We start from the raw sequence: 14,587 nt of genomic DNA, 5'->3' as shown, positions 1-14,587 counted from the left end.
AAACATTAAAAAGTATTTTAAAAATCTCCTGGATTATTTGTAATATGTGTGTAAATACATGAATAAATGAATAGGATCTCCATGCTTTGCTGTGTTGATCTTCATGTAATTGTGTAATAAAGACTGCAGACCAGCAAGGTAAATAGGCTCCATTGTGTAGAAGAAATTGTTAAAATCAAATTTTTAAAATCAAATCAAATTGTTAAAAACTAGCAATGAACAACTCGTCCTGAAATCTGCCTGTTGGGCTGACAGGTGCTAATACCACGACGAGGCAAAGCAGGTGCGATAATTTAGCTTACTTGCAGCCAAGTTGTTTCCTGCTATCTTCAGGCTGTAGCTTTGTTTTCTCCCTTTTTCCTTTTGCAAACTGCGATACAGTTGCTGAGTCAGCCAGGAATCACAAACAAGCACACACCACACACAAAATAACACACGAGTCACCCACACTGCGGTCCACCCATCCCAGAACCTACATTACAAGACTCTTATGCCATAACAGATGTGTTCTGATTAATATTCAACTGTCCGAAATCTCTGAGAGCCGTGGCTCCAAAGCACTGGCCCTCCTGGCTGTCTATTCAAATACGTGCCTAGAACTCAATGCAAATCTCTTCCGTCGAGCGGGTTTGCAAATGGCCTGTACAGATAAGAACTGCAGCAGCCATAGAGAGGGAGGGCTGTTCCCACTCAGTGGTGTGTAATAATACCAGCAGGTTTTATTTTTAGCTCTGGTAGTTAGTGTTCAGCTGGGATCGCTCGTTTATAAACTGTTACCTTACCAGTGCGTGTTATCATCGGTGATAAGGCCACACTAAAATGCAAATGCCTGCTCTATCCATGAGCCCTTTCCACTACATGTCTATTGTATTTAGTGGCACCAGTGAGCCATATGCTATACAGCACTGTATTGGCAACCCTGGCAGAGAATTAAAGAGCAGCTGCATAAAGATCTGATGATGTACAGCTAGTTCACATAAACCCCAGGACCAGTGTATCATGCTTGATATTTCGGTTGCATAATTTATGTACCAGGTGTGTTCAGAAAGTGCTGTATATTTTTCCTCACTCAGACCCCTTACTTACTAAACACCCTGGTATCTCTGAATAGATCAAACAAATAACAATGATTTTTGTACAACCCCATGTATTAAGCCACCTCACTTCAGGTATTCCACAGTCTTAGGAGTCTTTCCAGAAGCTGCCCCCTATAGTCGGTAAATAAGGATTTAAGCAGAAACTGCATCACTGAATTATACTGAACACACCTCATGTGCAGGTTTTTTTTCTGCCCCAGGAACCTGCCGCTCAGCTCCGCTTCATGATTTACAATAACTGTTTTGCCAAACAAATGTCATGCGGAGCTCCCTCGCAGCGTCTCCAGGTAAACACAACGCAGGCAGCAGCTGGATCTGGATCACACTTGCCAACTAATTTCAAATACTAAAAAAAAACTGAAGCCATTCATCGAGGCTCTGCTTCTTAAACTAGCTGTGCAAGCATCACCATTTAAACATTCAGCCCTATTAGTGACACCTTGGTCTGTCCAGGGGAGACTTGGGGTTTGATACAGCAAAGATCTCCTGGTCTCCTGGAACCAGGTTTCAAGCCACTGATCCTGAAGAAAAGGGCTTTGTGTTCCCTCAGCTTTACAATTAGAAAGCACTAAATCTTGCATGTTTGTAGATTGCCACAGGCTACAATGATCCCTTTTCACCCAGCCACATTAAAATTGTTGATAAGCAAATAAAAGCAGCTATCTAATGTTGTTCGGGGGGCGCAGGTAGGTTCAGCCTCAAGGTCTGGATGTCTGACAGCAGTACCTGAGAGGAGGTAGGTACAGGAGACAAACTCAGCCCTGCGGTAAATGGACCTTTTTGTTTTCTTTTATTTCAAACCCTCTCACGTCATGCATGCAAATGAGGCTCCAGCCTGCCCTTTGTGCGCTGCCAGGCAATCTTATCTCACCTGTAAGCACTGCTTCACCTGCGCAGGGCAGCATTGTGGAAATCTGTCACAGAAAATCCTCGATAAGCAACTACGGTATACGACAAATTACTGTATATCAGCTGTAATCTGACTTAATCACCACCTTCCACATATACATACAGCACCAGAGGATTCCGTGAACTAGGCTGTAGAAGACCAGGAATTGGAAACACCCGCCAGGTATAGCACACACTTTTTATGGCACTGGTCTGTCGCTCACATGGCTAGATTAATTTGGTTTTGCTCATGGCATAACTCATAGCTGTATAAAAAAGGCATCTCCGTTGTGCAAATGCTTTTAGTTGTCTTGAAATGAATTTCCAAAATATATTTTCTCACCTGTAGAATGTATTACAATATGTTTTAATATATATTTCTGTTTCGTGCCATACGTGTGTATTGCTGGGCTTCCATATTATAACTTTATTTAACCCTTTCAGGCATGAAATATTGAAACTAGCGGAAACAAAAAAAGTTTTTCATTGATTTATATAGCGGAAAAAACCCAGCATCCAGCTCATCTGAGATCATCATGCATTTGCGTCTTTCATATGTCTCCCATATAAAGATGTGTGAAAGGTGTGATCGATGCTTGTCTTACAGATCTCTTGATTATGTTGGAGCCGTGGGATTATGGCAGAGAGGAGCTGGGTGTTAGCTTGTTTGTTCTGGCTAATTTCCAACACTTAAATACACAGCAAAAAAACCCCAAAAAAACAGTTGGGAATTCTGGAATGAAAAGTATGAGAAATAATGTTTAAAAAAACCACAGAAGGAAGCTGGAAAGAAAGAAAGAAAGAAAGAAATCAGTGTTGGAAAGCACGGCTGTGTGTCTGTTACGGCTGGTAAACAAATCTGTGGTCTGTATGCAAATGTTTGTTTGTACTGCCGTCCTGGTTAAGGTGTGATGGGGCCAAAAACAGTTAGGGTGGTAACTTCACAGCATTATTCACATCAGTCAAAATGTAGGGAATTTTTCACTTACTTATTAATACATTGTGGGGAAGTACCAGGACGGCATGTGATGAGAGCTCCTCTAACCACTAGGACCACACCACCTCCCAGTCCCTCAGCTCTAACCACTAGGACCACACCACCTCCCAGTCCTTCACCTCTAACCACTAGGACCACACCACCTCCCAGTCCTTCAGCTCTAACCACTAAGCCACGCTGCCTCCCTATAACACAGTCCCACTACCCCTTGCTGCATTATCTGCTGTGTCTCATCTTTTTTGCATTTGTTTCAGGAAGGTGGAATCACTTGGCACCATCAGTATCTTTTAATTTCGGGAAAATCAAATCTACTTTTAGATGCAGTTGCCCATTCGGGGCTGCGGTTTGATTTCCAGGCACCCCAGAGCTGAGAGAAATGCAAATCAGGAGAGTGAGGGAGAAGGAGGGGGGAAGGAGGAGCAGGGGAACCTGTCTGTCCACACTCAGCCACACTGTTGCTTCACGCTTCAGTCGCGCGGCCGGCATTTCTAACCGGAGCTGGTCCTTTCACAGTTTGTGCTCACTGTACCTACAAAGCAGAATGCCATGGAATCCCAATGATAAATGATGCATTCGTACAGCCGTCAGCCTCGTCACCCAACCCTTATTCAAATACATGCCTGTAACACGCGGGGGAAAAGTCTAGAATGTTGCTAATCTCCTCGTGTTCTAAGAACCTCAGGGTGAAGCTACAGCTATGGCCAAAACTTTAGCATCACCAAGAATCTTAGGACTATAGGAACACAATTTAGATCTTTTATTTAACATCATGTAATCAAAGAAACTACAAAATGATATCGCAAAAAAAAAAAAAAAAAAAAGGTCTACCGGAAGCCATAATAGTAGCACAGTAGTATTTCATGTTAGATTTCCAAATGTCACATTTGTCATTAAGAATACGGGAAAACTACAAAACGGAATGTAATTCAACACGTTTCATTCGACTTTATGAAGCTAAATGAGTTAATTCTATAGGGTGATGCGAAAGCTTTGGCCACAGCTGTACAGTCACTGCTAGTTATACCCCACCATTGCTTCCATCGCTTTAAACGCTTGGACCAGCAGCTATATCAGGCAACGGCTTCACACAGGGGGAGAAGAGATTGCAAAAACAATCTCTCAGCACTGACACATCATATTATTGTTACTGTTTTATTACTGAGTTGCAGGGCGCCTGTATAACCCTGACACACACACAGGGCTTGTGAGGTTATTTTGCTTAGCAAATGAGCTGCATGCAAAGTACCTCTCCCACTCTGCTTAATGTGCGCTTACAGTGCCAGAGGCTAAACTCTCTGCCGAGGGTTGAGGGAACTGGACACACTGGTTACTCGCTTCAGATTCAGGACAGCTTTATCAGAGCCCATGCAGATGGAGGGAGAAGTGGTTCAAAAGTGGGCACTGGCAACGTTATTACTGGCTCACCCGCCTTTTCTTCTGTCGCAGATCTCTCTGCTTCAATGGGGATGGAAATAAGACTCCCGTTTCATAGCTGTTTCATCCATTCCTGGTTTTACTACAAGCTTGATTTGACGCAGGGTATAGGTAACAAGCTCAGGTCTGTCTGATTAAACTCATGGTAAAACCAGGAATGGATCAAACTGTTTTGCAGCAGGGGGGGAGGGGGGGGGGGGGTCTTATTTCCATCCCTGTTCAATTAGGAAAAAAAAAATTTGAATATTAGCGCTAGGAATGAAAACCTGTTACCTAATCACTTGTGCAAACTCACCGCAGTGGTGCAGGAGAAGTCTATCCACAGTATTTGTATTTGAAGTATTTGCCTATTCTGAATTAAAGTAAAACATTTTTTAAAAGCACAGAAACAAAAGATAATCAGTGTAATAAAAGTGAGGGTCAGTAATAATGATTGAAGGCATGGAAATGCACTGGGGCACTGCGGCTTGATTAAAGGGGATATCAAGATCACAGCTGCTTTACTTTATTCAGCTTGTGTTCAGAGGCTCAATGGGCCGCTTGTATTTCCAGTCTAAAGCCTGCTGCAGTATACCGTAGTAAAAGAACAGTGAAGAGCAGTAAAGCATATTCACAATATAGTGAAGGCATGCTGATACAGGACAGCATGGTGAGGCGTGGTACAAGTTGTCCCGTTCACCCATTAAGTACCAAATTCAGTTTTCTTTGAAAAAATCAGAACACGACCTGCATTTATGTAATTTAATCTAAATCATGCACAGAAAAAAAACTGTAAATCCTTCGTTTTGACTGTAAACTGCTGCGTCCTATTTTGAGGACAGTCAAGTTAGACACACTTGGAATCAGAGCAGTGAAATTTCACGTTGGCTATGAAGCTCAACACATAGAAAATGGAGCTTCAGCATCACTGTGGGGAGGAGAAAACACCAGGAAACGGATCCTTTTTAGGCTTCAGTTTCTTATTTAATATTGAAAGCATCTGAAGGGCTGTGTTGGCAGAATTAACAGAAACATTTAGACTTAACTGTTGCAGTTAACAAAATTAGAGTTATCATAACAATCTAGTGAAAGGATTAAAATAACATTCTCCAAAAAAATACAAAGCAGCCTGTCCTCAAATGCGGACAAAGGCAAACGTGGAGAAAGAGAGAGAGGAAACAGGGAGCACATCAGAAGCTGCAGTGAAATCTGAGGTCTGGGAGACAGGAGGGCAGGGACTGGGCTGCCTGGTGAGTGAAGTCTTATCACCCCGGCCTGCTTGTAACGGCCGGCTCTCAGACGCTCTGTGGTGAAGAGGAGTGGGGCTTGGGAGGGGCAGATAGGGCACGCCTCACTCTAATCAGGGCGGCGCAGGACCAGCACCCAGAGACACGAGCCTCAGCCACAGCCAACATAACAGACAGATTGTCACTCTGCTTGGAAAGAAATGTTTGCAAGACCTCCACGTCTGTAATCTGTTGTCAAACTTACTGCGTTTGTGGTTTAAAAAAAACAAAGATCCCTTCTCTTATTAAAAGCTTTCCTGCTGGTATTTTTACACTTTTTTTCCAAGCATTTCCCATGTTTATACTATGCATTGACCCTGGGCTGCTATGGTTATTAATATGCTTCACCATACCTCGCTGTTCTTTACAATGCTTACCACAATTTCACAATGCTTTATTAACACTTTGCGATGCTATTACTATGGGAAGCTTTTATAAGGGTAAACACATATTTTTTTCCCCAGATTGTCTTCAATGGCAGGGAGACAGTGACACTATGGTATATTGTAATCCATTGAGGCATTTGAGAAAGAAGCCATTGATAAAACAGTCACACGGGGAGAACTTTTTAATATTTCGAAATGACAGTCAATAACATATCACTGCATGGTTGAATGCGCATGGCATTACCAGCAGTACCAGAGAACTATATCAGCACCTATTTATCTTGTGAGTTTGAGGTTACGGATTCCACGAAACTCCCAGCTTAGAAATAAACTCTGGATAGGATCTTGACTTTAATCACACTGGAGCCTCTATTACTTATTCAAACACTGGTGTCGTTTAGATGGAAGAGAACCCCCTGTTTGTTTGACTTTTAATCATGATCGAGCAGCTCCCTTGAACCAGCCAGGCATGCAGGCTGGAAAGCAGCAGTGGGGTCTCACAGCACCCAGCCTTCCAGTGCGACACAGGGAGGGAGACGTGCAGCCGGGCAGGGAAGTGAGGGCTAATCAGGACCCTGCAGCTGCCCGCTGTGACTCAGCAAATCTCTAGAGCAGCCCAGTGACTCTGCAGCAAATCACACTGTGGCAGGATTGACTGCACCCAGCAGGGAATAAACACAGCCTTGCGCAGTGAGCAATACAGATACACTGCAAGGGACAGCAGGGGCGCGACCGCAGGAGGAAGAACATGCATTATGAGCAGCAACAATTTACTCAAAGCACCTTTGACCATTGTTCCATAGTCCAGTTTCTGTGTTCTTGTGCATATTTTAGTCTTTTAGTCTCGTTCCCCTTTCTTAACAGAGGTATTCTTACTGCAACACATCCTTCAAGTCCTGATTTCAAGAGTGACCTTCGTACTGTTGATTTGATGGACAACGACTGCCAGTTCTGTTGTCAATTCAACACTTCTTTCTATTCCTTAAGGATATTATCTTCAAGTATTGCTCATACTTGTTAGACAGCTTTTTGGCTCTTCCAGTCCTGGGTTTGTCAATTACAGATGATGTTTCTCTGTGCTTGTTGATTATGCTTCAGATACCACACCTTGAAAATCGAGTGATGCGAGCTATTTCACTCAATGTTTTTCCTTCTTATGCAAGTCAAGGTTGTTATAATAGTAGAAAACACTAGCGGAGGCTTTGAGGAAATTGTTGATGCTCATAATGCATCAGAGTAGAAAAATACAGCATGTCTAAGACTTTTGCACAGCAGTGTATATATACAGTATATACATACACAAAAACTACAGCTATGGTAAAGAATTAAAGTGATGCAATAACTACACCCCGAATCTAATGGATTCAGTACCAGGTGGAGAAAAAAACAATAATAATTGAACCAGCAGCAATTGAGAGCTGCTCCCTATGCAAACGACACTGCCTCCACTGCAGGCAGCAGACTCACGGGCCACATCTCACCAATGCAAATCCGTGGAGCGGATTTGCATTGCGATTGACAGCAGGTCGTCAATCTGGTGCAAGGTTAAGGATGAGCCAGTCAGGGCAGTAATAAATCCATCGGCTTTTCCTCCATGACCCTTCTCTCTTACAGGCAACCCGCATTAAGCTGGCACTTTGAGTTTCTCTTCAAGGGTACCACTTTCCATGAAGTGTCTCTAATCATTTTGCTCCATACATATAATTGTTTCAGAAAAGGATTCGGGTTAGGGTTATATTATGCAGAATAACATTGTAACTATGTGTAAGTGCACATCTATTTACTATGTAACTACTATGTAAATACACAGTAATTAGAGACAGTTAACACACTTAATGTAAAGTGTTACCCAGTTAGTACTGGTGACACAAAACATTTACACAATTCTGTACAACTGGCATTAAAATATTTCATGTCATTAAACATAAAGATAGCATATTGTATAGTGGTTTTTAATTCAGGGATGGAAATAAGACTCCTATTTCATAGCAGGTGGATCCATTCCTGGTTATGCTAGGCGTTTGATAAGACACACCTGAACTTGTTACCTATACACAGTGGCTAATCAAGCTTGTTGTAAAACCTGGAATGGGGGAAACTGCTATGCAAGAGGAGTCTTATTTCCTTCCCTGTAATGCATGGAGTTATTTATTTTTCAGTTGGTTCTCTCGAAGTTACAGACTGTTGTTATGTGATGTCTAATAGAGACAGATCGTCAATGTAATAGAATCTGTCAGTGACCTCAACAGCTATACCGCTTAAAAAGAAAAAAAAGGTCTGCTGCCCTCGTGTGGCTAGAGTGAGAACAACAATATTCCCCCTAAAAACATTTTGTAGCCTGTGTCACCTAAAGCAAACGCAGCAGGTAAAGTAGGGACTTCCCGACACATTTATACAAAGAAATCCTCTTGCTCCCTACACGACCATTTTTACTCAAATATTTTACAGACTTTCTTGTTTTTTTGTTGTTTTTTTTTACTTCCCATCAATGAAGCAGCTAGCTGTTGAGAAAAAGGAACGGATTTACACGGGTGTAACATTATATTCCGTCCGGCTTCAAAAGAAAAAATACAGTCGGTAGGAAGTATGTTCGTAAAATAATAATAATTAAAAAAAATAAATACGTACATACATAGAACTCTCCCTTAAACGGCGAAAATTGCTACTATAGCATACACTTTGAATTTGAACGTTTTAGGAAGTAGGCCAATCTCTTATAGTCTTTGTGTCACTGGTGTGCTGGTCGGATGTATTTTATGTGCGGGGCGTATTGGACAGCATGTAGCAGTGCAGTAACTTTGGAGGCAAAAGAATGAGAGAAAAAATAAATAAATTAAATAAAATCGACACCCATAAAAAGTAATATTTATATTTAATAAGGGAAATCGATATGGCCAGTCCGAGTGCAGGAGGTTCTGAGCTCGATGGAGTACTAGGAGAAGGGAAATCGCAGACCGGGGCAGCCGGAGATGAGAGATTAACCTCGGCTGCACCTCGACTCGAAGAGCCGCCGCCGCCCCCCCGCAGCACGGCTGTCCTGTCTTTGCCGCAGCATCGCCGTATGGTGTGCGCTGAGTACCCGTGTCGGGTGCTGAATGTGGGGAAGATGCTGGAGACGCTCGGGGGCGAGGAAGGGATGTCCAGAGTAAGGAACACGGTCCGAAACGCACCCCGAAATGATATCGAGTGAAAAGCCAGCAGTAATGCAGCACTGGTGAATGCTGGTCCGAGCTGGTGGTTTTGACCGGTTTTCAGATGGTCGTGCTGGTTAAAATGGTTCCCACAAAAAATAGGTCTTTAACAATTCCTTTGCTGTACAGTAAAGCCAGCTGTTAGTTGTGTATCACGCCTAAATGGATCTGTTCAGTGTAAACCATGTCAGGGTTTTAATATGTGTGCTATATCTTATGACCGGTCAGTTAGAGGCCAGTTCCCAACTTTGCCAACCCCTGCCTTATAAAAAGGGGCTTGAAATACATATCTGTTGTACGGCCAAAAACATTGGAAAGCTCTGACCTCAAGTCACAGTGCTGTCCTCTGGTGGTGTGTTTCAGACCTACGCCGATCCTTCCAAGCGCCTGGAGCTGTACTTCCGCCCGCGGGACCCCTACTGTCACCCCGTGTGCGGGAACCGCTTCCCCTCCACCAGCATGCTGCTGCGGGTCCGGAGACGAGTCCCCAAACCCCGGGGCCAGGGGGACGGAGCACCCCCTGCAGGAGACACCGCGCAGCAGAGCCAGATCGACATGGAGATACTGGGGGTCATCTGCACCACATACAAGTTTCAAGGTGATGGGATTTTGAAAGCAGGCGTGCTGTCCTGCAATGTCTAACCGTATGGTTCTCTGTAGTGGCTTCTGCTTTTGTCATCATGTGCAGGGATGGCAATAAGACTCCTATCGGATAGCACTTTGATCCATTCCTGGTTTTACTGCTTTGAGCTTGATTAGCCACAGTGTATAGGTAGCAAGCTGAGGTGTGTCTTATTGAACTTATGGAAACGCTGACTGACCCCTACTTTGCTCCCCAGGGCTGGCTGATTTTCAGTACCTGGCTGTGCACACGGAAGCCGAGGGCACCCAGAGCTCCATGTACAATAAGATCCTGCTGCGGCGCCCAGAGAAGAAAGAGTTCTTCGATCAAGAAATGCCTCTCTACATCCCCCCGCCCATCTTCTCACGCCTCGATAACCCTGTCGATTACTTCTACCGGCCTGACATCCAGCACAGGTCAGTGAGGAGATGGGTGGAGCGCCGCTTCACTTACCCCTAAGCAGTGTTTGCACACCAGGGTTAGAAGCTCACGCTAGTCCTGGGTTGAGTGTATTCTGGAAATGGGCAGGAGGCAGGAGTTTGTGCCATCAGCTCAGAGCAGACTCAGCAGTGCCCCGCTTGCTAGTTCCTTGTCATGTCATGTGATATACCTCAGCATGTTGTGAGAGCCACTGGGTGTGCAGGGCTGGGGTGAGATTCTATCCTAATCAGAACCGTCATGTCTGAGCTCACAGATTCTTCCTGCTGCTTTCCCTTGTCCAATCAGGGAAGGGTACCTGCCCCCCCAGCTGTCCAGCGAGAATCTGATTGGCTTGAGCCGCGCCCGGCGCCCCCACAACGCGATCTTTGTGAATTTCGAGGACAAGACGGTCCCAACCGAGGCCCTGGAGGCCGCCGTGCTGAACTGGAAGCGTGTCTGCAGCAACCCCAACGAGCAGCAGAGCGAGGAGGAGCTGCGGCAGGTACAGTGTGCCACCACCGGGGGGCGCTGTCCGTGTGGATGGATTCAGGGGTTTCATCAGTAGGGTGCTTCGTTTCCAGTTCTTCATTACCAATAAATGCCCTCTTAAAAAAAAAAAATAATAATAATTTTATTCTCCCGAATGTTGTGACCGTGCTTAATCTCGGTCCTCAATGTCTGCTGCTGTAGCGGAAGACGTTGACTGTGTGAGCGATACACCTAAGGAGCATGTCTTAGGTACCGGTCCGCCCGCTGTCACAAAACCCCCGTCACTGAGAGACTGACGTGCACGGAGCTGTGTCTGTCCGTTTCTCATGCTCAGAATGTGTTCTCTCTCCTCTTCCCAGCTGTTTCAGTCACGACCCGTCTGGTCCCGGAACGCGGTGAAGGCAAACCTGGAGATCCACCCCGAGAAACTGAAGCTGCTGCTGCCTTACGTTGCCTACTACATGGTGAGAGAGGGAGGGAGCAGCTGGGAGGGCTGGGCTGGGCTGGGCTGGGCTGGGCTGAGCGTCTGCGTTCCTCTTTCAGCTCACCGGCCCCTGGAGGAGTCTGTGGGTCCGGTTTGGCTATGATCCCAGGAAGGACCCCAAGGCAAAGGCGTACCAGGTCTTGGATTTCAGGATCCGCTGCGGAATGAAACACGGTACCAGCTTATTCCATTACATAACCCTTGAATAAAGCGCTCCAGAAAGCCTGTGATCTAGACCTGCAGAGGTGCCTGCTCCCGGGCATGATAAGTGGTTCTGTGTCGTCTCATTTCCAGGCTACGCTCCGAACGACATGCCAGTGAAGGCTAAGAGGAGCACCTACAACTACAGCCTGCCAGTCACCATCAAGAAGGCAGGTAGGAGCTCAGAGAGCAGCCAGGCTGGGTCCAATAGACTTCTCATGCTGGGCTGTTCATCAAAGGGAATGCATTGTGACTCATTGCACATCCCATTGTTTAATACGCAGTGATTGAATTGTGATTCAGTGCAGTTCTTTAATATTTCATTGAATTTATTACTTAAGAACATTAGAGTACAGGACAGGCCCTTATAAAAGATTCCCGTAGTAAAAGCACAGCACAGTTAAACAAAGCTAAGTGGGGGTTTGGTTAGGTAAGCCTTGCAAAGACTAGCGAGTTGTGGTGAAGCATATTAAAAAGGTAAACTTAATGCATAGTCTAAGCGTAGGAAAAGGATGGTAAAACTGGACCCTTATTTAATGCTGCATTCAGAACTCATTCGATACAGTCACTACTTTAGCTCAGTGAAGCGCGGTCATGCATGCTCAGTGCTTGTGCCCTGTGCTGCATTCTCACTGCCTGATGCTGTTGTATTTCTCAATGTCTGAACCGGTGGTGCTTGTCTCCAGTGCCGCAGCCAGCCAGCTTGCAGGAGTTCACCCAGGGGCTGACCATCTCCAGCACGACCAGCGGCAGGAAGCCCGCCCCCTCCAGGTACAAACTCAAAGTACGTGCCTTCGCTTTCTTCTTTTAGAAACACAAGTACTGGGAATACTGCACTGGAGTCGATGCTTAGTGATGCTAAACCTGCTTGGGAGTTTTTGTTTGTTTGTTTCTCCCTGCCAGTGCAGGGATGGCAATAAGACTCCCATTGCATAGCAGTTTGATCCGTTCCTGCTTTTACCAGGAGTTTAGTCGGACGCACCCCGAGCTTGTTGCCTATACACCATGGCACGTATTAAAACCTGGAATGGGTGAAACTGCTATGCAGTAGGAGTCGTATCCCTATCCTTACAGTACTATGTAATACATATACATCAATAAAACTCTGAAGTTTTTAAGGTGGGGTCCAGTAAATAGAATAATGAAATGCATTAAAGCAATGAGTGACCAGCTGAAACGTTTTTGTCCCTCTCCAGGAGTCTGCGTATGTTTTCCGTGAGGCGACCCTGCCTCCCTACAGACAGATGTTTTACCAGCTGTGCGATCTGAAGGTGGAAAGGTAAGAAACTGTCCAGTCATGGTGCTGAAGGGCTATTCCACTCCAGGTTTTACTGTGAGTTTAATGAAACACACCTGAGCTTGTTACCTGCGCACTGTGGCTTTGGTATAACTGGACCTCAACGGTTTGCTTTCTGTCTTGCCTGCCTAAGATGCATTTATATCTGGTGTACATAGAGACTCCAGAGCAGAGATGTTCTCATGAGAAGTTCTTACACACCTGGGTTGGACAGCACTCTGCATGAGCTCCCCAGTGCCGTGCTGAAACCACACTCCTCTGCCCTGGATCGCTCACTCGGCTTCGTTTCTGCGTTCTCAGGCTGACGAAGATCATCCATCGCAACGACGGCGAGGAGTCTGAGTGCACGGAGCGGGACGGCTGGTGCCTGCCCAAGACCAACGACGAACTGCGAGACATCATGTCCAGCATGATCAAGCAGATCATCCGCTCCAAGAGACCAGGTAACAGGACGCCCCTCCACTCTCTGAGACATCATGTCCAGCATGATCAAGCAGATCATCCTCTCCAAGAGACCAGGTAACAGGACGCCCCTCCACTCTCTGAGACATCATGTCCAGCATGATCAAGCAGATCATCCTCTCCAAGAGACCAGGTAACAGGACGCCCCTCCACTCTCTGAGACATCATGTCCAGCATGATCAAGCAGATCATCCGCTCCAAGAGACCAGGTAACAGGACGCCCCTCCACTCTCTGAGACATCATGTCCAGCATGATCAAGCAGATCATCCTCTCCAAGAGACCAGGTAACAGGACGCCCCTCCACTCTCTGAGACATCATGTCCAGCATGATCAAGCAGATCATCCTCTCCAAGAGACCAGGTAACAGGACGCCCCTCCACTCTCCACCCTGCCCGCCCTGCAGTGCCACGGGGCACGGGGTATACATTGTGTTAAGCTATAAGAAACTGGGAGGTAAATTCAAGAAGACATTTATTCCAAAACGTGTCATTAGCACACCTTTTTAAACACTAAGGAACTAAATAAGAACCTGCGCTACATCAAGGCGAATGAACTCCTGTACTACTGTGGGTCTCTGTCTGCGTGTTGATGCGTTTCTCTGTGTTTGTGTGTCTCCTTGTTTGTGTGTGTGTGTGTGTGTGTGTGTGTCTCTGTGTGTTCTAGCTCTATTCCCCACCAAGACCAAGTCATCGGGTAAGGAGCAGGGGCTGTTGGAGCTGGAGAGTGGAGAGGAGGAGGAGGAGGAAGACGAGGAGGAAGAGGAGTTCCAGCCCTCGGAGGGGAGCGAGAACGAGATGGAGACTGAAATCCTGGATTACATGTGACTCCCCCCCCCCCCCCCCCCCTCTTCCTATATAGAGGAAGTCGTTGAAATTGTGCTGTATTGGCAGCACCTGATCTTTTTGTTTTTTTGTAAAGATGTGAACTTGCAGCGCAGTTTGGACAGGTCATGTGTTTTACACACAGCTGTACCTTCACTAAGCAGGGTTGTAAAGCCTTGACAGGTACAGGTGAGACGCTGAGCAGTCCATACCTGACTGAAACAGGGACAGATTATTGGGGGTGAGTCAACTCAAGGTTAATGCCTTGAATCTCAAAACCTGCAGAATTGTAACAGAATGAAACTACTGGGAACAATATCCACTTGTTTGCTTGTCGCATTCGCTTTATTCCCCTCCAATAATTTTTTTTACAAGTGGATTTCTGTACCACCGTTTCAAAATTTAAATAAAGATCTTGTTTGCTACCCTTTGTTCCTCGGCTTCTTTAAACCGAATAAGAGTTCATCCATGACCTTCAATGCTTTGGTTATTCCATAGCAACAGTGTGGCTTGCTAGTGGGCACTTTGTACA

At 45.5% G+C, this 14,587-nt stretch overlaps 1 protein-coding gene across 4 annotated transcripts; it reads left to right on the top strand.

The window, feature by feature from the left end:
• Positions 1-8,378: 8,378 nt before the first annotated feature.
• On the top strand, positions 8,379-14,480 carry LOC117396779 (general transcription factor 3C polypeptide 5-like). 4 transcript variants are annotated; one of them, XM_059005511.1, is made up of 11 exons: positions 8,379-8,432; positions 9,622-9,856; positions 10,098-10,296; positions 10,607-10,802; positions 11,149-11,253; positions 11,333-11,447; positions 11,568-11,648; positions 12,161-12,258; positions 12,671-12,753; positions 13,072-13,214; positions 13,898-14,480. In XM_059005511.1, the coding sequence occupies exons 2-11, from the start codon at positions 9,718-9,720 to the stop codon at positions 14,056-14,058; spliced, it is 1,320 nt and encodes a 439-aa protein (XP_058861494.1). In that variant the 5' UTR covers positions 8,379-8,432; positions 9,622-9,717; the 3' UTR covers positions 14,059-14,480. The 4 variants fall into 4 exon arrangements, 3 of the variants coding, with proteins under 3 accessions (XP_058861494.1, XP_058861492.1, XP_058861493.1); XM_059005509.1 differs by lacking the exon at positions 8,379-8,432 and adding an exon at positions 8,640-9,212; XR_009309601.1 differs by lacking the exon at positions 8,379-8,432 and adding an exon at positions 8,642-9,212 and having other exon boundaries at positions 13,072-13,442; positions 13,898-14,034.
• Positions 14,481-14,587: the final 107 nt, after the last annotated feature.

Source organism: Acipenser ruthenus, chromosome 31 (genome assembly GCF_902713425.1).
Source record: "Acipenser ruthenus chromosome 31, fAciRut3.2 maternal haplotype, whole genome shotgun sequence".
Classification (NCBI taxonomy): domain Eukaryota; kingdom Metazoa; phylum Chordata; class Actinopteri; order Acipenseriformes; family Acipenseridae; genus Acipenser; species Acipenser ruthenus.
The sequence above is the reverse complement of the archived record's forward strand: the minus strand, read 5'-3'. Positions and strand labels throughout refer to the sequence as shown.